Below are 25,782 nucleotides of genomic sequence, written 5' to 3'. Positions count from 1 at the left end.
ATGGTCCGTGGGGCTGGCGATGGTGCCCATTGGTGTGTGATCGGACCTGAGGGTTTTCTGCTGCTGTTGCTACTATGCACCCCAAGAGGTGGTTTTGGGGGTCCTGCAGTTTTCCACCGATCTCCTCCTCTACTGCAGCTGTGGGACCCCCGGCTGCGGGTGAGCCAAGCATGAAAGCAGTACTGTGTTGCCATTTAGATTGTCATTTAACAACTTTGTTTGCCAAAAATGCTTGCTAACAGTCCTGAATCCAATTTCAATACTTTTTTTTTAAATCAATATCTTAGCCAAAAAACAGAAAATTAAGTTGTTGACAATTATTTGTGACAGGTTTGGTTTGGGGCAGGGAGTGGGCCAGTTTTCATCAGAGAAACAAAAAATGTTGACAGGCTTTCCTATAGCCCTGTTACTGCTAAATAGAGCCTCCAACAACTGTAATATCCTCATCTCCTTACTAGTGTACAGAGCAGGGGTCGGCAACCTATGGCACACGTGCCAAAGGTGGCATGTGAGCTGATTTTTGATGGCACACCGCAGCGGGCTGAGTGGCTCAGCCCACCTCTGCTCTGGGGTTCTGGCTGCTGCCCCATTGCCAGCCGGGGTCCCAGCCGCCGGCCCCACTCAGCACCCGCTGCTGGCCTGGGGACCCCAGGCTGTCAGCGGGCTGAGCAGGCCGGCGGCTGAGACCCCGGCTGAGCCACTCAACCCACTGCCGGCCTTGGGTTCCATTCACTCAGCCGGCAGCGGGCTGAGCGGCGCCAGCGGCTGGGACCCCGACTGGCAAGGGGCCAGCAACCGGAACCCCAGAGCGGCAGCAGGCTGAGTGCTGCCAGCACCCCAGACTGGCAACGGACTGAGCCACTCAGCCCCCCGCTGGCCCTGCTCAGCCCGCCAGCGTCCCGCTGAGCCCGCTGCCGGCTGAGTGAATGGAATCCCAGACTGGCAGTGGGCTGAGCAGGGCCAGTGGCTGGACCCCAGACTGGCAGTGGGCTGAGCGGGGCTGGTGGCTGGAACCCCAGACAAGGATCCCAGCCAAGGATCACACTAAATTGATAAGCTCTGCATTTTAATTTTATTTTAAATGAAGCTTCTTAAATATTTTAAAAACCTTATTTACTTTAAATACAATAATGGTTTATTTATATAATATAGACATAGAGAGAGACCTTCTACAAACATTAAAATGTATTACTGGCATGGGAAACCTTAAATTACAGTGAACTTGGCACACCACTTCTGAAAGGTTGCCGACCCCGGTATAGAGTGACCATATGTTGTACTAAGATTCTCTTGTTTTTTTTTCCAGTGTGTCAGTATAGCTTTTGCCAGCCCAGAGGTTGGGCAGCCAACGTCTTACGTTTTCACATAAATCCTAAGGACGGCCCTGCTTGTAGCTTAATAGAATGAAACTTTTACTTTCAAGAAGATCATGTGATTTCCAGGAAAGGAAGTGCCATATTTGGGCAGGACCAGTAGAAACCGCTTGCATCACCACAGCTATACTAGAAATATGCTCTGGTGAAGTTTCGTGTTGTTGTTTTATCAGTCCACTCTGATTGGCTACAGGCTGTGATCCCAGGGCCACTGTTGCCAATGAGCTGGGCTGACGACACGTTCCAGAAGAGTATAAAAGGGAGACTCCTTGCTGGAAATACTTTGATATTTCAACTATTCACAAAATCCCTGGTAACATCGTCTGGTAACAGCAAAGGTAACAGATCTGTTTTTTATAGGTTCTATTAATGGATCAGAGCTGGGGAGAAGTGGGAGGAGGGAATTGCAAATAAGAGATTTGGCAGCTTCTTGGGAAAAAGCAAGCAGAATTAATCACAATCCCATAAAGCTGCCTTCAGTAGCTTCTTTGGAAACAACAATGCAGTTTTGAATGGGTGCCAGGAGATACAAATGGTTGGATTTCTTGGTAATTGGTGCACTGGGGTGTGAGTGTGTGCGCATTGGGTGTGGGTGTGTGTGTGTGTGCGCACACTGGGGTGTGTGTGTGTGTGCGCACTGGGGGGGGTGCACTAGGGCAGAGGTTCTCAAACTAGGGGTTGGGACCCCTCAAGGGGTCGTGAGGTTATTACATGGGGGGTCACGAGCTGTCTGCCTCCACCCCAAACCCCGCTTTGCCTCCAGCATTTATAATGGTATTAAATATATTTTAAAGTGTTTTTAATTTATGGGGGGGGGGGTGTCACACTCAGAGGCTTGCTATGTGAAAGGGGTCACCGAGAGATTTTATGGCAGTGCTGCAAATTCACTTGCAGGATGGAAGCTAGAGAAATTCCTTTTTTACACTCTGATTCCCAGCTGTGCGTGTACTGTAGCTTTGCAAATCCGTCTTTCTCCTCCTCCTCTCTATTTTCTTGTGGTTTGCCGAGGTGCTCTGAGGCACGTTCGCCTATATCTGCAAAGGCCTTTGAGATCCTCAGATGAAAGGCCTGCAGAAGTGTATCTCAAAACGCTAAATATATTATAACGAGACGAGACTCATACCTCAGCCTGCAGCTGTGGCTTCCCCCTTCCTCCCTCTATGAATGTGAGCATTACTCAGCTGATTTGCACCATGTTTGCAATTCAGAGAAGGGAGCAGGGAAGAAGGAATAATACAGACTTCTTGTGTTTCAGCGCTTATATTTAAATACCTATTATTTCCCGTCTGCTTAATGCCAAACAGCAGGCTAACTTTTACATTGGTTCCTCAGCATTTATAGGTTTCAGAGTAGCAGCCGTGTTAGTCTGTATCCGCAAAAAGAACAGGAGTACTTGTGGCACATTAGAGACTAACAAATTTATTAGAGCATAAGCTTTCGTGGACTACAGCCCACTTCTTCAGATGCATACCTTGCAAATTTATTAGAGCATAAGCTTTCATAGACTACAGCCCACTTCTCTTGGTATGCATCTGAAGAAGTGGGCTGTAGTCCACGAAAGCTTATGCTCTAATAAATTTGTTAGTCTCTAATGTGCCACAAGTACTCCTGTTCTTTCAGCATTTATAGTTGTTTACTTAGCACTTGCAATGCAATTTGCATTTGCAAAAGCACTTTACAATATTATCCCTTATGAATCTGTGCAGCACCCATGTGCAATAGGTTGGGAAGCTAAGGCATAGAAAGATGGGGGCGGGAGAACTAAGGCATATGGAGGTATTGGTGGCTTGCCCACGATCATGCTGCAAATCAGTGGTTGAATCAGGATTAGAATTTAGCATCTCCTGACCCAAATACCTTTGGCTTCATTCTAAACCACCTCAGCTCTCTGTAAGGGGAATTTGATATTGCATGGATGAGACAGACTGCCATGGGATCGGGTTGGCTCAAGAGCCAGACATTAGATGCTCCTGGGATATCTTAGCTATCTTCTCTACTGAAGATGGGTACCAGCTGAGTACCAGCGAGTAAAGGGGGAAGGGGGACTGATCTTGTGTAACATTGGAATACGGTGGAGAGTAAGGTGTTGCATGAATTGCAGGAGATTTTTCTTAAACTCAAGGAGGGCTGGGGGCTCAGCATGTCCCCTTCCCTCCCTTGTGGTTTGTAGCCGGAAGCCAGAGAGGAGCATTATAAGAAACACCCCAGCAAGTCAGGTGAAGTATTGGTTCCTCAGCAGCAGTATTGTTCATTAGACTGTAAGCTCTTTGAGGGAGGGGCCGTGGGACTGCACCTGGGTTGCAGATGCAGTACAAAGAGAAACGGCTCCATCTGCCAGCAAAGCCTGCCAGCTGCATGTGCCCCTCCCTTTCCCTGAGACTGGCGCCTCCTGGGGGTTCCTGCTGGGCAGCGGAGCTCCACACCATCCACACTGCGGTGGCTCGGGGCTCAGTGCCACAAGTCACGTTGCTCGAGTGGTTGTTGGCACACCCCGGAGAGGGCTCCGGTGCTAACACAGGAGTTGATTTGGGGTTACATCATGGTGGCGAATGTGAGTGACGCGCCCTGCTTCTCCCTCCAATTCATACAGGTCCTGCTTGGAGGTTTCCAATTCATCCACAAGAATTCCGTTTGGTAGCAAAGGAGTGAACTCCCCAATCCTTCCTTCCGCAATTAACCTGCCACTGGCTGCGTGATGGCTGCATCCGAGAGCGAGGGGTAAGTGGATTTGGGGGAGCTGGCCGCGGGTGCGGTCAGTGCAGCATGGGCAACGTACACAAGCCAATGGCAGTAGTGCAACTTGCACTGTCTTGCTGTAACCATTGCCAGCAGGCCTGAGAGGACAGCCCCCGGGTAGGTGGATCACACAGCAACAACTTTTTTCCTGATTTCATGCTGGCAGCAAAGGCAGCGATGCCTGGCTAATGTCTGCCAAGGAACCGCTGGAGACTGGCCCTCAGGGCTGTAACAGCCACTGTCATTCATCTAAGCGGCTGTCAACTGTGGCACATGGATGCCTGAGGACTAGTTGCTCTGCTAAAGGGAAGGAGCAGTTTATGGCCTTGTCTCCACTACAAGCATAAATTGATGTTGAGCGTGGCTGTCAGCAACTGGTTACCTCAGCCCGGACTGAGGGCTGCTAAGCCACAAGCATAGGAAATGATAAACCATGTCGAGCCCCATTTCGTCAAACTGTCTGAGTTCATTTGGGTGGAATGGTGCTAATGTCGGTGGGCCAGATCCTCAACTGGTATCAAGCTAGGGTGACCAGATGTCCCGATTTTATAGGGACAGTCCCGATATTTGGGGCTTTTTTTTTTATATAGGCTCCTATTACCCCCTAACCCAGTCCCAATTTTTCACACTTGCTGCCTGGTCACCCTATATCAAGCCAACGGAGCGATGCTGACCGACAGCAGCTGGTGAGCTGGCGAGGGCTTTCCTGGTCTCTGCTTGCAACTTAACTGTGCTCACAAAGGTTTAAATGTCGCAGTGCATAAGACCAGGCCTAAGAGTCCACAGGATGATGGTGGATGCCAAATTGGACATGAGACTGCCGATGAAAAGTACTGTCATAATTACGGGTTTGCTGAAGTGCACTGGGTGTGAAATATGACCACTTCTTTCTGCTGCAGGAAACAGGAATGGGAACATCTCAGTGAAGTATTTTAAGTTAAGGGGTTCCTACCCTTTCTGTATCATTTGTATTCCCTTAGTGCCCATGGCCCAGAGCCAAAAAAATAGCTAGGCTTCTAACTCTTATTGAAATCAAAAGGAGCTAGGTGCCTAACTACCATTGAGGATCTGAGCCTAGAGGGCCCAAGTGAGATGGGAACTCAGTGATGCTAGGTGCTTTACCAGGGCTCACCACACTGGCGCCTCCTGCTGGTCATCTTGGGGATTAGCTCTGCAGGTCAGTACGCCTACTCCCAGTGGTGCCTCACTCAGTGTCCCTTCTGCTCCCGGACTCTCATCACTCCAAGGACCACGGTGTTCTCATCACAACCCAGCCCTCTGGACGTGTCATGATCTGCGCACCCCCCTTCCAGGGGTGAGTGCTGCAGTCTAACTGTCCCATCACTTCCCCAGTGGGGACTACAGTCAATTGTCCAGCCACTTCCCCATGACCCCAGCACCCTCTTTGCCCTTGCCTCAGGGCTTCAGCCTGCAAATCCCAGCAGCCAGCAGCTCTTCTCTGGTCCCTGCACTGCTCAGTCCAGGGTGCAGGCTTCCTTCTGCCTGCCAGATACCCAGTCCTCCCTTCTTAAGCTCTAGGAAGTAACTGACCCTCCTCTGCCCTGCGGCTCTTCTTATATGGGCCTGCTGGGCCTTGATTGGCTGTTCCTCACAGCCTCTCTCCTATTGGCTGCTTCCTGAGCAGCCTCTCCTGGGCCCTATTTTTTTTTTTTTTTTTTAATTGAGATATCCCATCTCCTAGAACTGGAGGGGACCTTGAAAGGTCATCAAGTCCAGCCCCCTGCCTTCACTAGCAGGATCAAGTACTGATTTTGCCCCAGATCCCCAAGTGGCCCCCTCAAGGATTGAACTCACAACCCTGGGTTTAGCAGGCCAATGCTCAAACCACTGAGCTATCCCTCCCCCCCTATTAACTCCTTGCATGCCAGTGTGGGTAGACGCCTAATCACAGTGCTGTAGAAACACATCAATTCATAGATTCCAAGACCAGAAGAGAGAACTGTGATCATCTGGTCTGCCCATGTACCACATAACAAAGGCCATATGACTTCCCCACAATAATTCCTGTTCGAATATGGAAAGATATGGACTCAATAGACCAGTTAGACAAAAAGTGCGGGGAGGGAAAGGAACCATCATCATCCCCATTTTACAGATGGGGAAACTGAGGTCCAGGGAGATCGAGAGATTTGCCCCAAGTCACACAAGGAGTTTGCAACACTGAGGCACCTAATTTTCATATTAATTAGTTATTATTGACTCACAATCCATTTATAGCATTTCTGTGCACGTGTTTCTCCAGAATAACTGCACACAGCTGTCTTGCGTGTGCGTTTTTATCTCTTCTGATAGATGCCTAGCAACTGTTGCTTGTTCGTTTGCGCTCACCAGCAACAGAAACCTGCAGCTGATCAACTCTGTCCTTCCCATGCATTCCCAGGGAGAAGGCAGCATTTCCTTGGGCTGCATTTTCTCCTTCAGCAGCACACACTGTTCAGCCTTAGCTGGAACAGCAGAGCTCTTCCCTGGCGGCTCTGGTATTACTCGATTGTTGTTGTTTGCAGGGGTGGATCTTTGATCTGCCATTGACCAATAGGCCTGGCATAACCTCTGTCTCTGTCATTACAGGGGTTCTCAAAAATTACGATTTGCCTTCTGGCTGATTAAGCAGATCAACAGCGAAAACTACGAGGGGCTCCGCTGGGTAGACAGGGACCACACTCAGTTTCGCATCCCCTGGAAACACACTTCCAGGAAGGATATCAACCCTAACGATTACAAGATTTTCAAGGTAGGATCCCAAATTATTCTCTTTTTCCCATCCCCACTAACCCCCATCTCCTGCAGAAGCAAGTCCCAGTCCAGGGTGTAACTTTGGATTTACACCAGGGTAACTAATTAAGAGGAACTAACAAAACGATCAGTGTTGATGCCCTAATGTTGCTCTGTGACATTTGCCTTACAATGGTGTGTCACTGCGTGATGACCTTACATTGTAAGGATGCAGCATTGTCACAGTGTGGCACCAGGCAGTAGTTGGCTAGTGCCCTCTCATTCGATGGAGTATCCATCCACCAGGGTATCAGAGCACAGAAGGGTTCCTTGGCAGAACGCACACCAGGCCTCAGAATAATGACCAGGTTCAATTCCCATGGCTGTGGGAGGATCCCGATGACCCTGGTGGGGTTTGTAACATGTTCCCTTGCAGTACATCATCCAGTCACTTGCTAGCCCCATGTGCTGAATATATCCCTCAGTAGGGGGTGGTTCCTGGTAAACAGAAGGCAAAGCTGGAACTTAACCAGTGTGGAAGATTGTTTCTGTCTGTCGTTTCAGTTATTTTCTTTAATAATTACCTCCTGTTTAAAAGACTGTTTCTATACATCATAATAGGGCTTCTGCCCCATCTGGAATGTCCTGGACTGTCCACATTTTAATGGGATCTTCCCTGCAGACTGCAGCTTACAGGAAATTGAAAGGTTCCCAGATAACATTGTCCTCTCATAATGCTCAGAATTTATGTCGAGATGTGACATGAAATGTCTCAGCTCAAGCTGGTTAGAAATTTTCAGGTGGAACATTTTTCTGTTCCATTGTCAAAATGGAAACATTTTGCTGGAATGTGTCAACTTCAATGAAATTTTGATGGAAACCAGGAAGATTCCTAATCACACCCTGCCTGCCAGGCAGAGTTCCATAGAGCCCCAGCTTCCAGGCTCCCCAACCTGCCTTGCTCCCTGCCTGGTGGGCAGCTGGGATTCTGAGCAGCTCAGGGAGCTGGGGAAAGGTTGCCAAAAGTTGGAATGACGTTTTGGAATGTCACTTTTCTGAAACAAAATTTCAGAATTCTCCTTCCCTGGGAAATTTCAAATTTGCATTTTTTGTTCTGTTCCAGAATAATTTTTCCCCCCTAAAATTTCAGAATTTCCTGCAGAATGGGAATTTCAGTTTCAGCCGGCACTAGGCACAGCTAAGAGTAGGATTACCCTCCAAAAGACTGATCTGGCAATTATCAGGGGGTAGCCGTGTTAGTCTGTATCTACAAAAACAACAAGGAGTCTGGTGGCACCTTAAAGACTAACAGATTTATTTGGGTCATGAGGGGCTTCACTTCGGATGCATAGAGTGAAAGACTTTCACTCTATGCATCCGAAGAAGTGAGGTTTTTACCCACGAAAGCTTATGCCCAAATAAATCTGTTAGTCTTTAAGGTGCCACCAGACTCCTTGTTGTTTTTGATCTGGCAATAGCTCTCAAAAATCCTGAAGCTGGGCTGTCTGACCACACTGAGAATTATAATAGTTGCGGTGTCACGGTTGGTAAAGGCCAAAATAATCTCCCACTTGATTCTGCTTAACTTCTGTTTGTGATCTTTCCCTTGGCAGCCAATTAATGGGCACGTGCCTTGGAAAACAAAAATTGTCATCCAGGAGATAGATCTCGCTTTCAGACTTCAGGCTTGTTACAAAGGATTGGACAGAGCTGCATTAACAGATCGTAGGCAATACAGGGCAGGGCCGGTCTATCACTCTATATTTGTATAGTGCATAGCACAATGGGGCCTCAGACACTACCGTTATACAATAAATAATAATATGGACCAGTTGGGCAGTAGCCTATTGTAATGAATGAGCCCAGAACAACAGTCATTGAGGGGGTACCTTATAAGAAAAAGGGAGGGGGGAAATGGGATCCACTGATGATTTTTCCTAGTATTTCTCCTTTCCTTTCCATTTAACTCAATGCTGCATTGTACGATGCATGTCTGTATTTGGACCCAGTGTCCAACATGCTCAGATGCTGTGATGATAGGAGACTGTATATGCACCTAGGCAGAGCACATGTCTGAAATCTTGCCAAAATCAGCACCAGAAACCTCGGCATCCTAGGAGGAGGTTGGGTCAAGTTCTAAACCCTTGGGTGGTGGGGTTTGGGGGTTGTGTTTTAGTCCTGGACCACAGTAACGAAAAGGGAAGGGGTTACTCCACACTGTGGTCTGAGTGGAGGTTGGGGAGGGAAAGGAGGTTTACGCTTACGGCAAAGCGCTTGATGGGCTCCTTTAAAAAACCGACGGTGCTAACAGAGAGCTTGGAAGGAATTGTACAGAGATCTTCATGCCTTGCTGCCCGTGGGGCTAAGATCAAAATGGCTTTCTGCTTGACTGCACTGACAGACTGCTCCTTCTCTAATGCCTTCCGACCTGTCTTCTCTCCCTCACTCCCTCTCTTTATGGAAAGGCCTGGGCTATAACCAGCGGAAAGTACAACGAAAAGCTGAAAGATCTAGCCAAGTGGAAAACCAACTTCCGCTGTGCCATGAGAAGCACAAACATGTTCCTGATGGTGCAGGATAACTCAAAGACCTCTGAGGACCCTCACAAAGTGTATCAATACATCAGCCCAAGCCCCGATGCTGTGGCAGCTGCTAATGCCCCGACTACTAAAAGTAAGGATGCTGGCAATACAGGTGCAGACAGACATGGTTCTGATTTGTGCATTGAGCTCTATTCTTTTACTCTCTGCCTGGCACTAGTCCAGCTCCAGTCTGAATAGAATCATAGAATATCAGGGTTGGAAGGACCTCAGGAGGTCATCTAGTCCAACCCCCCCTGTTCAAAGCAGGACCAATCCCTAGACAGATTTTTACCACAGTTCCCTAAATGGCCCCCTCAAGGAGTGAACTCACAACTCTGGGGTTAGCAGGCCAGTGTGCAAACCACTGAGCTATCCCTCCCCCTGCCCCCAGTGTCATGTACGAAAAGATAGGATTTTAGGCAACTGCCTTTAAAAAAAGACCATGGGGGGCAATATTTCAAAAATGTTCATCCCCCCGCAGCTCCTAGTGTTCTCAGTCAATGGGAGCTGCTGAATACTCTTGAAAATCAGGGCTTGTGGCCTGAACTATGGGTGACATGGTTGGAGTGAGATCATGGTGTTAGTGCTGCTCCCTGCTGGTAGGGCAGAAGTGCTAACAGTACCGGATGTTTTCCAAGGGAAATCTCAATACCCTGCTCCTGCAGATTTCTGCTTTGAGCAAACTCTGACCTGGTTAGAGCTACCCTGTAAAGTCAATGGGGCTGTGAAGGCTATGGTGACGCAGGTATAACTGAGGGCAGCTTTCAAGGTTTCCAAACAAAGTGTCCAAAAGATCACAAAGAACCAGATAAACTGGTGGCATTAAGGGCAACATTTTCAGGAGTGCCCACTAATTTTTTGGGTGCACAACTTGAGACGCTGCAAAGGGACCTGACGTTAAGAAAGGGGTCTGCATCTGCCCTCCGAAAACTAGACCTCTTCAAAGTGTCTCAAGTTGGGCACCCAAATTCACCAGTTCCTTTTGAGAAGTTAGGCCCTTGGTGTCTCCAGTTGGGCTCCTAAAACTTGAGGGAACCCCAAATTAGTGAAGATCTTTCAAAATATGGGCCCTAAGCCCTGAGCAAATCCCACTTCTTGGATCGTGTTTAACTTCCCATGTCAGAAATTCCATTTGCTAAACCACTGCTTTTTTCCTCCCCATCCCTATGTAATTTGCTGTTGTCTTTTAGACAATAACCTGCGTGCCAGTAAAGAAGACATCAGCCCCCATTCTGAAGAAGCCCCTCATCTGCACCACCATATGCCACAGCAACTGCAGGTACCAGAACTGCGGATGGGAGAAGTGGGGGGAGTGCTAAGCTTGAAGGAGCCCTGGAATCATCAGAACCTGATAACATTTCACTAAACTTAGGTGGCTCATGGGAAATTAACATGGATAAACTCCCCACCACCACCACCCCCAATGCTGTAGAGTTCTGACTCAACCAGCGTCACTACTAGAGCCCTCCATGTGACTGTCTCTCTAGACCAGGGGTAGGCAACCTACGGCACGCGTGCCAAAGGCGGCACATGAGCTGATTTTCAGTGGTACTCACACTACGCGGGTCCTGGCCACCAGTCCGGGGGGCTCTGCATTTTAATTTAATTTTCAATGAAGCTTCTTAAACATTTTAAAAACTTTATTTACTTTACATACAACAATAGTTTAGTTATATATTATAGACTTATAGAAAGAGACCTTCTAAAAACGTTAAAATGTATTACTGGCACGCGAAACCTTAAATCAGAGTGAATAAATGAAGACTCGGCACCGCACTTCTGAAAGGTTGCCGACCCCTGCTCTAGACAGTGTCCCTGGGAGTTGCTTGTACGCTGAAGGGACAGAACCTGGCCCCAGGAAAACAGCTGGGCAAATGATCATGCATCTCTTTTTGCAAGAGGTCATATTTGCAACACCAAATCGAAATACACAGAAGATGATCCAGCTCAGTCTTCTCACTGTGTGAAAAAAGTTTTCCCACGATGGAATGAAAGTTTTTGGCTGGGGGAAAACGGCTTTAGTCTGCTACTAATGTAACCTTTTCATGCACACAGTGGATTGAGGTGAGGAGGGAACAGAGTTTACCTGTTCTGATTTTGGCATGAACATGTCCAAACATTCAAGACACCCTCTCTCCCCTCCAGTTCTTCCAGGAACCTTCTGTCTCTCAGAGGCCTTGTCTACAGGAAAAGTCTAAAATTTAACTAAGGGTGTGATTCAAAATCAGTTAAGCTAAACCAGAGCAAATCCTTGTGCGGACACTTCTGGTTTGGTTTAACCCAGTCTTGGTTTGGTTTAGCTTACGTCCGTTGGGAATCAGTTTAAAGCTACACTAGAATAAGCTACTCTTAAACTGCAATAAGTTCCACCCAGTTGTTTGTAGCAGTTTAGCTGAAATCAGTTTTAAGTTAACCTGGTGCGGCTTTCTCATGTAGGCCTATGACCTTGGGAAGATTCTATTGGCTGCTGTGGAACTACTCTAATTCACACCAGCTGAGAATCTGGCCCCTGGGTCACACTGGGAGAATTGTCTCCATTCCAGCCACCAGTGGCCATATGCCAGCATAGCTGCAAACCTTCATGTCCATAACGAAAGCCACCATTTGCATCAGGGGTGTTTATCCCTGTGTCAAGCAGGCTCCCAGTTTCTCAGCCCCTCCCTCTCGGATGCCTCTTCAAGTCAAGAATGCAAAGCATATTTGGCTTGCATGCATCAGAATAGCCATTCTCTTTGGCTCAGACTGGTCTTAGCTGGGACTCACATGTTTCTGCTGGGCCACTGGGAAGCAGCAAGTCTAGCAATAGAGTGAGGCCATGCCTGAATCCACTTTACTGGTCAAAGTCTCTCTGTGAATGGGTGCCTAGAAATGCCCAGCTAATTGTAGGGACGTTGCTTCACTGATGCACTTTGTCTCTCACATATCTCTGTGATGAATCCAATAAAACAAAAGGAAAATGGCCTCGTGTGCTTTGTTTTGCAGCCGCAGATAGAATTAGATTTGGAGATGTTGTCGCTGGAAAACCCTCCCCAAGGTAAGTTACTTGCTGATTTCTTTTTAAATGTAAATGATTGAATTCCAAAAGATAAAACCCAGAATAGAAACCGTGGTGCTGCATATGGCCCTGTGCTCCTCCATTGTTTGTTCATGGATTTGGATCTCTTAACTGGCTTGGGCACTGGACTGAGAGTTGGGAGCCCGGGGGACTCTTCCCTGCTCTGCCACTGACTCATTCAGCACTTTGGTTGAGTCTATCAGCATTTCCCCATGCCCTGGGGTAGGAAGCAGGATGAACTAGCCAGAAATTATCCTGCGGCATACAGACTTTGATTCAAAGCCCTGGCCTCCTAGTGCAATAGCCCTGAGGCTTTTCCAGCTTGACTGGAATTCTGGTGGAAGGTCAGTGTTGCATTTAATTCTAAACAAATAGAACAGGAGTGAGTAAATGTAATACATGCTTGGGAACCCTAGAGGGAGCTTAGGGAAGGAGTCAGGAGAGAATAACAATATGGTGGCGCTGATAAACCTTCGCTCGAATAAGCAGTCGAGTTTAATCCTTGTTCACTTCAATTCAGATTCAGTGCCCTGCAGTTGGACTGTGGTCTGATTGCCTTTAAAACCAGCCTATTCAAGATCAATTTCCAACCCAGCAATCAATCAGAGACACTACCCCATAGTCGGTGGGTCAGTGGCAACAAGTCTACCAAAGAACCCCTGCGTGATGCCATCAGGGGCAACAACCCCGGGCAGGTTCAACCAGGGTGCTAAGGTCAGGAGGGAGACAGACTTGGCCAACAGTGTCACACCCCCAACAGCTCCCTTTGGCCATGAATGGTGAGGTCCTAGCCAAACCCCATGGGTAGGAGCAGGGCTATTGCAGGCTTCCACCATGCAAAGTGAACTGCTGAGGAAAACCAGTTTCTAGTGGGGCAGGTGGAGAGGTGCGTGGGGAAAAACTTGTGACACGCATAGAGAAGTGCGTATGATTGAGACCATCCTCTGCTTTTGTTGCTCCACAGAGATGGATAGCGTGCAGAACGAAAGGCCAGTCTACGACCCTGGCAGGAATCCTCCCCAGGACTACACCACCAATAATTCGGCCCCAAATGGCTACCAGTGCAGCCCCAACACACTCCACTGGATTCTGCAGCAGTGCAACTTAACCCAGAATGGCTGCAGCCCACAGCAGCTGCCGTGGGCTCTGGAGGGAGGTTTAGATCACGGTTCAGGTAGGCTGAGGCCCCAAAGAGTAGAGCTGTACCCAGAGGCGCCTACGTTTCATAATATAGCTGGCTCTCGCTGGACTTCCCATACTGCGCCTGTCTTAGAAGCGTTGGGTGGGGAGTGTCGGGACAGTCCCGTTGTATTCCAGGGATGAGGAAATCCTGCCCTTCCTTCTGATGTGCTGGTCGAGAGCTGTGGTTCTTCACCGTCCCATGCCAGCAGAGCCTCCTCCCACAGTGCGGACAGTCCCAGACAGGAAGCCGATGGGCTGCAGGGAAGTGGTCTGGGAGGTATCCCTCTAAACAGCTGCTCCACCCCATGTACTTGGCTCAGAAACTAAGTGGCAGGTTATTGTACGGCATCCAAGCAACAGCAATGGAGAGGACCTAAAGCAGGGGTGCCCACCCCGTGGCCCTCGAGGCTCTTAATTGTGCCCCCTCCCCAGGGGCAACTGTGTAGAAGTAAATTCATACTTGGTCCTCGCTGAACGCGTGTCCCTGAGCGGCACCGTGTGACTTTGCAATGCGGTGTTTGTATCAGCCCGGTTGCTGCAGCAAGGTGCGGGGAGTGCCGCTGCCCAGCCAACGCCCACGGTATCTCCCTCAGCAGCTTTGGTGTGAGCCAGAAGCACAGGGAGCGGCTACTCTCCCTTTCCCCTTGCAGCTGCTCAGCAGCACCCCTGCTGGCTGCCTGCTGCATTACAGGCAAGAGAGGTTGCTCTCTTCCCCGTGGGCTATGGGAGCTGTAGGGAAAGCAGGACAAGAGTTTGACTAGCACGGTGTGGGTCCTGGGGGAGAGCCTGGCAATGGACTTACTCCCCTTCCCCATACAGTCATCCAGGGCAGCCCAGGAGAAAGGAAAGACAAGAGTCATTCTGATTCTCTGCCCCATAGGCTAGAGCTCCAGCTGTGACCCCCTCCTCCTGCATGCCCACTGCTAGGAGGACATCTAGGAGCCAGCTGTGCTGACTCTGGCTCCTGCTGGGGACTCCCCCACATAAGGGAACAGTGTTGTCCATTCTCAGGATTTTAAGCATTGAGTCCTGGGCGATTTGTAAAGCCCCAGCTCCTGGAGTCATGGGATGACACAAAATTCCCATCTTTCATTTAAAAAATGAGAAATAAGTTTCTAGCCCTCATGGCTGCAGAGAACAGCTTGAAATCGTGAACTTCAGAGGCAAATAAAAAGAGCCCCAAATTGGGGGCTGGGGGATGGTTATTTTCGGGGACTTGCGTGATGATTTGAGAGCAAGCTGGGTTACTGACACCATGGGAGTCCTGCTGGGTAAGTTCCACGCCTGCCTCAGCAGTGGAAAGCGAGACAACTTTTTGATTGGGACCCTCCCACCCTGCCCTTTCTGAGATGTCTGACCTTCAGGCTCGGAAGCTCTGGCACCACATCTCAAACAAACGGCAAGGGTCATTCACCCTGCCCACCCCAAGACCAGACCTGTGCTAGCGATGGGCAGCAAGGGCCCTGCACTAAGCCACTCACCCACATCGGGTGTGTTACGGCTGGGTGGATCAACCTCCGAGGTCAGGGTCAGTCAACAGCACTGAAATCTATCTCCTCTCCCTGTTTGGATTCCCAGAAGTGAGGTTCCGGGTAGGGTTGGGAAGCATGGGGAGAGCATTGCGATGGCAAAGCTTTATTCAATAGGAAGATCTTGCAGCATTTCCAAAAAGTGACAGAGCACGCTCAGCAGCTACTGAATTGTCTAATGCAATTGCTAGCATGCTGCAGTGCCTTACCCAACTCTGGTAATTAACACTGCGCTTCTTTCCCCCAGGCTATCCAAACCAACATATTGGCCAAAATAGCTACCCACAGCAGGGGAGCGGGGTGGCAAATGGACCAGTGGAGGACTATCACCAATCAATTGGCCAGTGGGTGACCCAAACCATGGCAGAGACCCAAACCATGCAAAATGCTTATGGCCCTTCTGCTGCCTCACTTCTCCAGCAGCCCCTCCCATCCAGCACAGTTCCTGGCACGAGTCAGCTTCTTAATAACGCAGGTCAGTATATCCCCATTATCTGAGAGCTGGCTGGTTTAAGCAGGCACTGGTCGGGTCATTGAGCCCCACAATGGAAGGATATGCTCCCCCAAGAGCAAATGAATCAGATACATAACTAGGCTCGGGAGGTTAGATTTTTATCCGTAAATGGCGGTAGATGTCGATTTCACTCTACACACACAAACCGAGGAATAAATATTCCATCAATAAAAACTGAAATATGCAGATAAGCAGCATTTTTCTTACTCTGCCTAACAGTTTACTAGCGTTTGGTTTAAGGCTATGGGCTGTGTACATTTTGACCGGTGATGTCGACGATTTATGTTCCAACAGTTAGAAAGCTTTAGCTTTTTTGAAATCAAAGTCGGTCATTAAAGAATTAATGCCTGGCCTGCCCTGCTGTCTGACCCCCTCCCTTCATTTCCCACAACTGTGAACATTTAAATTGAAAAAAATGCTTAAAAATAAACCATCGCCATTATCCATCAGTTATCAGAAATAAACACCGAGCTCTGCCAAGCCTACTTAGAGCCGATACCGCACGTGAAGCCAGTTTGCCAGAAAAGCCCTGCTCCAGTTCAGCACCTAAATGAAGCTCTTTGCTAGATGTAAAACTTCCCCCATTCCCTTGTAATTATTCATACTGCACCAGCAGGCCGTGAGGTGCTTTAGGGAGATAAAGTCTCTGTTCCAAAGAGCTTCCAGTCTACGGAATGTGGAGGATGGAAGGCAGCAAAAGCAAAACAGCCGAGCAGTGACACAGTGCACGTGTCTGGGCAGTGCTGCTGTTTGTGCAGAATTATGATGTTGTTTCCTTCTCTTTAAAAATTTATCTTTTTTTTTTTTTTTTTTTTTTTTGGACAGACAGTTTAGGGCTCAAAGCAGGGGGTTTCCAGGAGGGACTTTAGAAGAGAATGGAAAATGATTGACTTGAGGACTGATCCAACACCCACTAAAGTCAGTGGAAGGACTCCTAGGCCTACTGGAAGACTCCCGTTGGTATCAGTGGGCATTGGATCAGGTCTGTCGACAATGGCGGGTTCCAGGCATGGGGCACAGCACAGTTGCGTGGGATGAATACAAGGACCAGTTAGTCACACAGAGCAGAGTGGGTGAGAAGAGCAGAGCTAAGCAGAAACTAACGTGTTCATTACTGCCTAGCAGTCTCACAAGCCTGTTGTTCCCCATCCTAGCGGAAGTCCTGTTTGAGGGGAGACCTCACCTCAATAACCAAAGCACTTTCCTGAGTGAAGCACCTGCAGGAAACGCACTGATCTATCCAACACTGAATGGCCCGGAAGAGAACAGTTATCACCAGCTGGCAAATCAGTGGGCAGCCCCAGCAGTGGTGGAGCAGAACGGGTTCACCCAGCCTGCTGCCCCTCTCCCAGAGCAGCATCCTCCTCCCCACACAGCGCCATCGCGGAACAATACAGGTCAGTGACGCCACCCCAGCTGCCTGCTCCAGGGAAGGAGACCTGCCCCAAGCACAGAGTCCATCAGTCACCCACCCCTGCCTCTTACCTCTGAAGGTGAACGAGAACTGGGCCAGACTAGTCAACTCTTTAGGAAAACGCAGCTATTGGAACCAAATGGCACCAGCCTTTCCCACCCCACCCCTAGATTAGAGGGCCCTCTTCACTTCTCTTGTAGGTTTAGACATCTCGGCTTCAGGTTTGAAATAGACACCCCGCCCCACCCCCATCCACATCTCAGCGGCCTCGTCTCCCCTTGCGGAGGCGGATCCAGGAAAATCCATGGGGTTCACAGACATGGCACTCACATGTAAAGCGGGGACCAACTGCAGGGATGAACAGGTACCATAACACTCAGGCAATGCTCTGCTGAGACTCCCAACAAGGGTGCCAGTGGAGACCAGGCGTGGGGACGATGGGCTCAGCATGTCAGGGGCTAATCCAGCACCCACTGAGGTCAGTGAAAGTGTCTTCACTGACTTCAGTGAGCATTACATTGGGCCCTTGGCAAGCAGCCTGTTAGGAACCAGAGAGCACCTGTTCCTGGCAGGCCCTCCTATATACTCCAAGCATTCCCTCATCTCTTGCAGAAACCATTCCTCCCAATATGGACGTCACCATCTATTACCGAGGGAAGCCACTCCACGAGGTGCAGGTGGCCACCAGCAGCTTCCTGTTCACGTACAATAATGAAGACACCACCGTTGTCCCGGGCTGCGCGCAGGTGGTCCAATTCCCAAGCCCAGATGAGCTGCCTGACCAGAAACAGGTTCAGTTCACCAGGCAGCTGCTCCTGAACACAGGGCTGCTGCTGGAGCAGAAGCACAAGAAGATCTATGCCAAGCGCCTGAATAAATGCAAGGTCTTCTGGGCCCTCTCCAGGCAACTGGCGAACATGGCTCAGAACCCTGAGCCCAAGCTGCTGCCACGTGGCACAGAGACGGAGATCTTCGACTATGAGGTGTTCTCAAAGGGTGAGTCTGCGGCCGGGTAGTTCTTACTCTATGGGGCCAGATTTATGGGTAGTAGTTAGATTAGCCGAGATAAACTCCAAGGGACTTTATTTACCATATGTTTGCACCATGGGGCTCCAATATGGTTGAGGCGCATAGGCTGATCATGGCCTGGAGCCCAACCTGCATAAGCACTGGACTCCAGGTTTTGCCTGGGCACTTCGGAGAGCAGAGAGAATGGCCAGGAGTAAGGATGAGGAAACCCCAGAATCTCCTAATCAGAAAGCTCCTCTCATGGTCATGATCTCCTGACCATCCCAGGGCAGTTTATTTAATCCAGCCAACCGAATGCCTTCCTTGTCCTAACGCTACTAAAACCATCCTGGTTCTTCTTGCAGAGCTGAAGGATTTTAAGGAACATCAAAGGGCTGCATCTCCCGACTTCACCATCTACCTTTGCTTTGGGCAGTGCTTCTCCAAATCCAAGCCCAAGGAGACCATGTTAATCCTGGTGAAGGTGAGCCACAAAGCATCGTTCTCCCTTAGCTATGGAGGGAAGCGCTGGCTAAATGCCAAGCATCATTAGTCTCTGGCGGGATGGTTCAGTGGTTAGTGTTCATTCACTGACGGCCAGCTCCATTGACTTCAGTGTTAACGCACAGCCGCTAAGAGGCTGCGCCCCTCTTCTGCATGGAAAGGTCCGTGTAGCTGGTGAATAGCTAGTGCTTGAGTGGAGATCCCTGGATAACCAGCTGGGGGAGATTTACCCCCACCCACTTAACTTCATAGCCACACCGCAAGACGTGGGGAATCCTCCTCTGCCTCTAAAGCTTTACAGTCCTGGGAGGGTAACGAAGCATCCCTTTCTAGCTTAATTATTAGTCCTCTCTGACTACCCAAATTCCCCTCCCATGAGCCCTGCCAATGCACGCACCAGTCCTGGCTCACTGCTGTTCGAGAGGCGTGGGAACGCCTACCGTTCAGCACTCTGACACCACCACGGTGGGTACCAAGATAAGAACCTAGACTGATCCGATGGGGCTGCAGCATAGGCATAAGGGCCTTCTAGGGAAGAGCCCCAGTGCAGGAAACCCCTTCAATCCAGGCACAGAGCCAGCCTGATGCTGCTTTCACAGCAGCCCCCAATGCAGAGCGTAAGCAAAAGGAAGGAAGAGGTGGATCAGGCACGGAAAGGCTGTGGCGAAGGCCGACCTGCACCCTGGCTAGTCTGCATGCTTGCAAAGCCCACAGCAGACTGTTGCAGCCAGCACAGGGCTGCATCTGGGGTTGCCAGACATAAGTGAGAGATGCACTTGCCCCACTCTTGCACCCCAAGCCCTCACTTCCTTGTCTCTGGGCATTGCTGACAGAGCACGTCTCCCCCAGCAGTCACCCCCGGGGGCAGGGGACCAGATGGAGGCTCTGACGGGCCCATTCACGTGACTCCTTCACAAGAGGCAAAGCGTAGCAATGTGGCAGCGCAGGTGAACGCCTCCTGAGGGGTGTTTGTTTCTCTCTTGCAGCTGGTGCCTAAGTTCTGTGAGTATTTCCACGACATGGTGCTGCGGGAGGGAGCCTCGTCCCTGAACAGCGGGAACGTGAGCCTCCAGCTGTCCAGCTGCTTCAACAGCTTGTATGACCTCATTGAGCAGTTCAACATGCAGATTGACTGAACCTTCTCCCCTCCCTAGGACCCGATCTGCATGTGCATTGGCCAGTCCTTGTCTAGGTCTCTGCCTGACTGGCCTGCCTTTGAAAACACTTCTGCCTTTCCCTCACCCACTTGCATCAGTTTGCTCCCATCAGAAAACATGCGGGTGAGATGATGGGTGGCCTTGTGGCTTAGCCACATCACTGGGACTCAGTAAAGCTGGGTTCAATCTCTGCTGTGCCACTGGCCTTCTTAGTGACCTTGGGCAAGTCACTGCATCTGGGCCTCACTTTCCCCATCTGTAAAATGGGAATAATTCCTTACCTCACAGGGTTGTTGTGAGGAGAAATGCATGTGAAGTGCTCAGATATTATGGCAATAGACAACTCAGCCTTCCCCACTCTGGGCCACCAATTGAAAATAGAGATTTTTTTTCCCCCCAGCTGAAACAAACAGACTACCAGACACTGTGCTCTGAAGGTAGAAGCAAGAGAATCTTCCTCTGTTTCAGGATGTCAGCAAGAAAGTCAGGGTGTGGGGGTGTGGGGGAAGAGGAGGCAGGAAGGGGAATACTCTTCTACAGCACTGCCATGTAATGATCTTGTGGAGCTGGCTGGATTTTAAGCTGGGTGAGGGTTTTTTTTTTTTTTTTTTAAGAAATGGGGATGTTGACGCTGGGGGCGGGGGGGAATCCTTACCACCCGTTGCTGAAGTGAGCGAAGCAGGAACCCTTGGGGTGGATTGTACAATAGCCCTGGCCAGCTCTCCTGGGATCACAGGGTTAGTACAAGGTGAGCTAATCTGTCGGACAGAGGCTAAGGCCCAGCTCCTAACGTCCGTTGATTTGAATGGAAGTTCAGAGCCTAAATACTTGGGGAGCTGGGCTTTAATCAGTTGATAAACCATTATGGAAAAATCTCCACCCAGGACTAGGAACAGGGGAGGGACCCCTATAGAAGAGAGAGACTCCATGTTCTCCCCAGGCTCTGTCCCTTTCAAGCGCTCGCCTGTCAGAGGTCTGTGAAATGGAAGCACCCATGGTCACGTCGATCTGCGAGTGACTGCAGCTGTGTGCAAGGAGTGTACAGAAGGCTGAAGTAAGCAAGCTCTAGGAGGGCTGCTTTAAACAGCTGGCCCATGCCTCAAGCCCTCCCCTTACCACAATGCGAGGAGAGGGGAAAGAAGGAGAATGAGTAACACCCTGAACAGTGTAGCAGAGGGGAGGCCCGGAAGCCACCACAGAGGCTGGTCCTGCTCCCAATGGAATTTTGCCATTGACTTTCCTGGGAGCAGGATCAGTCCTATTCCAAAGTAGCTTGCGCCCCCAAATGTGGCTGGCTAATAAATTAAAGTTTATAGCTCAACCCTGTATTTTAACCTCTCCACACTCTGCCTGAGGTCAGTCTGCAGGCCCAGCTGCGCTCAGGCCTTGTGCATGTTGTATGAGCCCATGCGCCCTACAACTCCTTGTCATCCTTGAGCACGGAGCTGCATCTGCCCGAACCAAGTCACACCGACAACACCCCACATCATTCTTTGCCAGCTTCTTGCCCCATAAAGCACATTCACACAAGAGAAATGCACTCCATGTTGATGTAGGATAATCCACCATACCGCCTCCCTATCCCTTTTTCTGTCCCACTTCCCTCGGACACCACAGCACGCACGTGCTGGCTTGCAGTCATCTGATGAGCACACAGCATATATAGGCACAGATCCATAAAGCTGGCACTTTCCTAACCATACATGCTCAGGGTAACCAGTTGTTTTAATGGGCATAGGCCAGCAATTCTTAAACTATGGTTCACGCTTTATTTTTTTAACTGCAGCGTAGCCAAAATCTCAATTCATTAATTGCCTTTCAAACAGCTGCACAGGCACTAAGTACCGCCGGTGCTTTCCCCATGTTAACAATTGCGCTAGTTGCCACCATGATGTTGTGCAATCACAGCAACGAAGCCTGTGCAGCGGGATGGGTCATAAGACATTAGGTCATGACCAACACTGGATCAGTATGGGAAGGCCTACTGCTGTAGGCTACTGTTACGCAAGCAGTTTGGACTCTGACAGGAGACCTGTATGAAACTGACATCACACACTGGGCATTATTTTTTCCTCCAAAAGCAACTACAGATGTTAGCTTTAGGACCCTTCCATGTCCTAGCTTAGCTCTGTTATTGCTAAGACACCTGAGTATCACCATGGTATCTGAGCACTGAGCATCTGTGGAAAGCAGCAAGAGGGAGATGACGAGTGTATCTTCCTCTTTTTGCCACCCCACAATTCTGAGCTGTCTATATTTATTGTGTTAACGCGGTTCTGGGTAGTTTCAATTATATTAATTTTAAATTTCTTGCATTCCATGAGCTTAGTAACTGAGGCAGTAAATGAGTGCCAATTCGCTTGGTCATTGCAATGTGTGTGTGTATTACACACACACACGAAGGTTGGCATCCACACCAGCAGCTCTGATTGCTTCCTCCTTGTCCTTTAAAGGCTGCTTAGATCTTTATACATGTCATCCTGACTGAGCTGTGAGGAACAAAAATGCAAGTGTCTCAAGGTCTGATGGCTAAAAGTTTGATTTAAATAGAAAAATGAATAGATTCCAAGAAGTCTCATCCTCTGCCCTTCCTTTGACCAGCCAAGGGCATTTTAAGAAAAAGGGGTGGGGGATAGAAATCAGGGAAGCAGGTCTTCCCAAACCTATGCACTGATGGAGCCCAACATGCCTTACAAAGGGTGAGTGAAATCCTGGCCCTGCTGAATCAATGGGCGTCCTGCCATTGACATCAGAGGGGCCTGGATTTCACCTGGTGTGTCTGGTAGAATGTTAAGCACTAATATTAAAGTATAATTTATAGAACACATGCCCCGCTGTGGTACTTTCCCTAGGTTTTCTTTATTGCTTAGGTTGCATAAGTAAGTTGTGCATGTTTGGTTTTTAGCTTCCTTTTATTAGCACGGGGGCTCTGGGTTTCATCCAAATGGATTTTGACTTAAATTTTCAAAAGTGATTTTGGGGGAAATTTTTTAAAAGGGCCTGACTGTCAGAACATGCAGAGCACCTGCTCTCTCAAAGGCTGTCAAGCCAGCACCCACAAACTGAGCCCACCCCACCCCCCCACAAATCACTAGTAAATGGGTATGTGCACAACTGCCTGCTCCTAGGTGAAATGTCACCTGTTTGACAGGTTCCCATCAGGGGTTAACCTAGATGACCAGCACCTGAGCAGCCGGAGAGGCCTTTGGCTTTGCAGCTGTACTGCAACTTCCAAATAGAAGCAAATCCCTTTACATGGGCTAGGGTTTAATTCAGTTGGTGTCAGTCCAGCCCTCTCCCGGCCAGCCTGAGGCTGGAGAGGGGCTCTCCTCCTGACATCTTGTACTGGAGTTCATGTTTACACAAGGGGGTTGGTCTTTGCTGCTGCTGGCCTCACAGAAGTAGTTCCAGCACTAGCAGAAAAGCTTTAGGGCTCTGATCTGGCTCCAGTTAAATTCAGTGGCCAAAGTGTGTGTTTTCAGGGGGAGGTGAATTAGCCTCAAGAGGCTGCTTGCCTATAGCATGAGGAGGAGATGGACAAGGGCAAGAGAAGGGATTGGGGGGCAGGGGGAAGACATGAAAGCAGCAGGTCAAGGTGAGCAGGGGTGAAAAGAGCCCCACACACAACTGGCCCCAAGCCCCTTTTCCCTCTTCTCTATAGAGCAGCAGCAGATCTGGTGCCTCCCAGAGCTGTCTTCTAGCTCAGGTGTTGAAGACTTTAAGTAACATTTGACTTTATTAATATGCCTTTTTCTAATGTCATGTCTCATGCAGCCCCAGGGTGTTTGCACTCTCTGTAGAGCAGGCATTGCATTATCTGGGAGAGGATTGCACAGCCTGAGAACGCTCCCTGGTTAAGGAGATGGTAGCCTGACACGGCGTAACTTGTGTAGCAATGTTAGTGCAGTGTGTGGGTGGGATGGTTGAGTCACAAGCAGTGTCGTGGATTTTATGGAGCGTGTCTAGACATTGCAAAGGAGTCAGAGTCTCGCTCATGTGAGCATGTGTAGCTCCAGCCAAGTCAATGCAGCTCCAGAGCCGGCCCACTGAATTTAATTTAGGCAGAGAGCGAAACATCTGGGTTCTCAAACTGGGGGTCGTGACCCCTCCGGGGGGTCACAAGATTATTTCGGGGGGCCGTTGCGAGCTGTCAGCCTCACACATGTCGGGGCTCCAGCTATCAACCCCCAGGTGTGCTAGGGCTCCGGCTGTCAGCCCACGCCCTTTACAGCTGGGTGGCTGGAGAGCAGGGGCTGCTGGCCAGGCTCGCAGCATTGAAGGCAGCAGCTGCGCAGAAGTAAGGGTGGCATAGTATGGTAAGGAGGGGGGTCGTCACTTTTTTGGGGGGGGGGGGTCATCACAGTCTGAAATATTTTCAAAGAGGGTCCCAGCAAAAAAAAGTTTGAGAATCCCTGAGCTTGAGAATGTGCTGGCAGGGAACTGAGCAAGAGACCCCACCCCCCCCACCCCATCTACAGTGCAGCTCCTATCCAAGCACAACTGTATGTCGGTGTTGGTCTGACTGCACATGCCATGCTGCATAGTCATGTTTGTAGCCGTACGTTATGGACAGCTATCCCACTCTGACTCAGCTGCTGGGGGAGAGGGGCAGAAGATTGTGGGTGTTTAATAAGGCCCAATGAGCTTTAGGGCAGGCTGACCTCCCACTCACACAGCGAGGAGGCAGGAGAACTGGCTGGCATTGCACACACGGTTAGGTGGTTATCTGCTGTAATGAGGAAGGACCATTTAGAACCTAGTTACAGCCTAATAATGATGTTCATGAGAAAAATCAAAGCATGGTGTATCCAACATGATTACGTTGCCAACAGCGTGTGTGGACATGAACTGGGTAGGGAGGCAGCCGCAGTACAAGCTGTACGGTAGAAGGGCCTCTCGCTATTGCCATGAAATGCCAAGCTGATCCGAGTTGGGTGCTACAGATTATTCTGCCTTTTTAGTAACATGACCCTTGTGATTTGATTTTAAAATGCTTAACTCCCATCAATCACAGATTCAGGGGGGATTTATTGTGTTCTCTCACACCCCAGTTGTGATCATGGGAGTTCCACATAAAGCAACACGTTAAAGCCTTTCATTTTCCTTCTCTCCAAAACTTGGGCAGCAGAAGGAAGTAGGAAATAAAAGGACACTAATGACCAGCTTCTTCATGCTAAGTCAGAAAATCAAATTTCATGGCTCAGCATCTGCACTGCACCTTTGGGAGGCAATCAATGTGGGTGTGTTAATTAAATATGGATTTTTGTAGTGTACTTTTTGATACTTGGTTAATTACTGCTCCTTCCCATATGATGGAATAAACGGGCTGCTTCCCCAGAGGTTGTAAACTGGCATAGCTCTCCTGACACAAATAATGCTTTCAGCAAATCCGAAGACCCGGAAGTTCTGGTTCTTCATTAACAGGCGTGAGGTGAATAATGTTTCTTAGTGAGGAAACAGGGCCTTGATCCGAAGCTTAACAGGAGCCTTTCCAAAGGCTTTCACTGGGCTTTGGATCCAGCTGCTAATGTATCACAAAATCTGAAAGCTTCTTTCCATCTTGATTTAAGAAATGTTTCTTAGAACCGTAACTGAGGTAAACTGTAATTCTGTTCTAACGCCAGGTCAGTTTTCATATTTTGTGCCCATTTCTTGTGTGTATTCTGAGTAGTGCAAACCTTTCAGCTACTGATGTGAGCGAAGCTCTCTGTTCACATTGCCTGTGCCGAAGCATAGATAAGTGCCCTTTTCCCCTCTTGGGTCTGTGTAAATAAACTGACATTCCACTGTCCTCCACTGGGTGGAGATTGTTTATTGCACAACACCGCCAGTACACACACTGCAAACAGTGAAATGCATCCTGCTGTACAGAGCACTTAAGAGATTGCTTAACGTGGCGCTCAACACACTAAGAGTCTTGGTTAAAAGGAAGTCCTTCCCAATGGATCTCTCTTGGGCAGGCCCAGTCATTTGTCCAAGATACTCTGAAATAAGA

The 25,782-nt window shown here is 49.3% G+C and overlaps 2 protein-coding genes across 6 annotated transcripts in view; one reads left to right on the top strand and one right to left on the bottom strand.

Moving 5' to 3' along the window:
- Positions 1 to 1,606: 1,606 nt before the first annotated feature.
- Positions 1,607 to 25,578, top strand: IRF7 (interferon regulatory factor 7). 3 transcript variants are annotated; one of them, XM_034770403.1, is made up of 12 exons: positions 1,607 to 1,711; positions 3,964 to 4,091; positions 6,699 to 6,861; positions 9,308 to 9,515; positions 10,615 to 10,703; positions 12,407 to 12,458; positions 13,444 to 13,653; positions 15,438 to 15,665; positions 16,865 to 17,101; positions 17,731 to 18,114; positions 18,492 to 18,610; positions 19,617 to 25,578. In XM_034770403.1, exons 2-12 carry the CDS (start codon positions 4,069 to 4,071, stop codon positions 19,764 to 19,766), a joined length of 1,863 nt encoding a protein of 620 aa, XP_034626294.1. In that variant the 5' UTR covers positions 1,607 to 1,711; positions 3,964 to 4,068; the 3' UTR covers positions 19,767 to 25,578. The 3 variants fall into 3 exon arrangements, with proteins under 3 accessions (XP_034626294.1, XP_034626293.1, XP_034626292.1); XM_034770402.1 differs by having other exon boundaries at positions 16,862 to 17,101; XM_034770401.1 differs by having other exon boundaries at positions 16,859 to 17,101.
- Positions 25,571 to 25,782, bottom strand: part of LOC117877355 (malignant fibrous histiocytoma-amplified sequence 1 homolog) — a 19,987-nt gene continuing 19,775 nt past the window's right edge. Inside the window, exon 9 of one of the 3 annotated variants that reach the window (XM_034770400.1) lies at positions 25,571 to 25,771. In XM_034770400.1, coding sequence (XP_034626291.1) covers positions 25,754 to 25,771 — 18 coding nt within the window. In that variant the 3' untranslated portion in view covers positions 25,571 to 25,753. The remainder of the gene's footprint in view (positions 25,772 to 25,782) is intronic. The other 2 variants (XR_004645693.1, XM_034770399.1) reach the window with 2 other exon arrangements.

The sequence above is a fragment of the Trachemys scripta genome, chromosome 4 (genome assembly GCF_013100865.1).
Source record: "Trachemys scripta elegans isolate TJP31775 chromosome 4, CAS_Tse_1.0, whole genome shotgun sequence".
In the NCBI taxonomy this organism is placed as follows: Eukaryota; Metazoa; Chordata; order Testudines; family Emydidae; genus Trachemys; species Trachemys scripta.
Note: the sequence above shows the minus strand (reverse complement) of the source record. Positions and strands in the feature narration are given on the sequence as shown.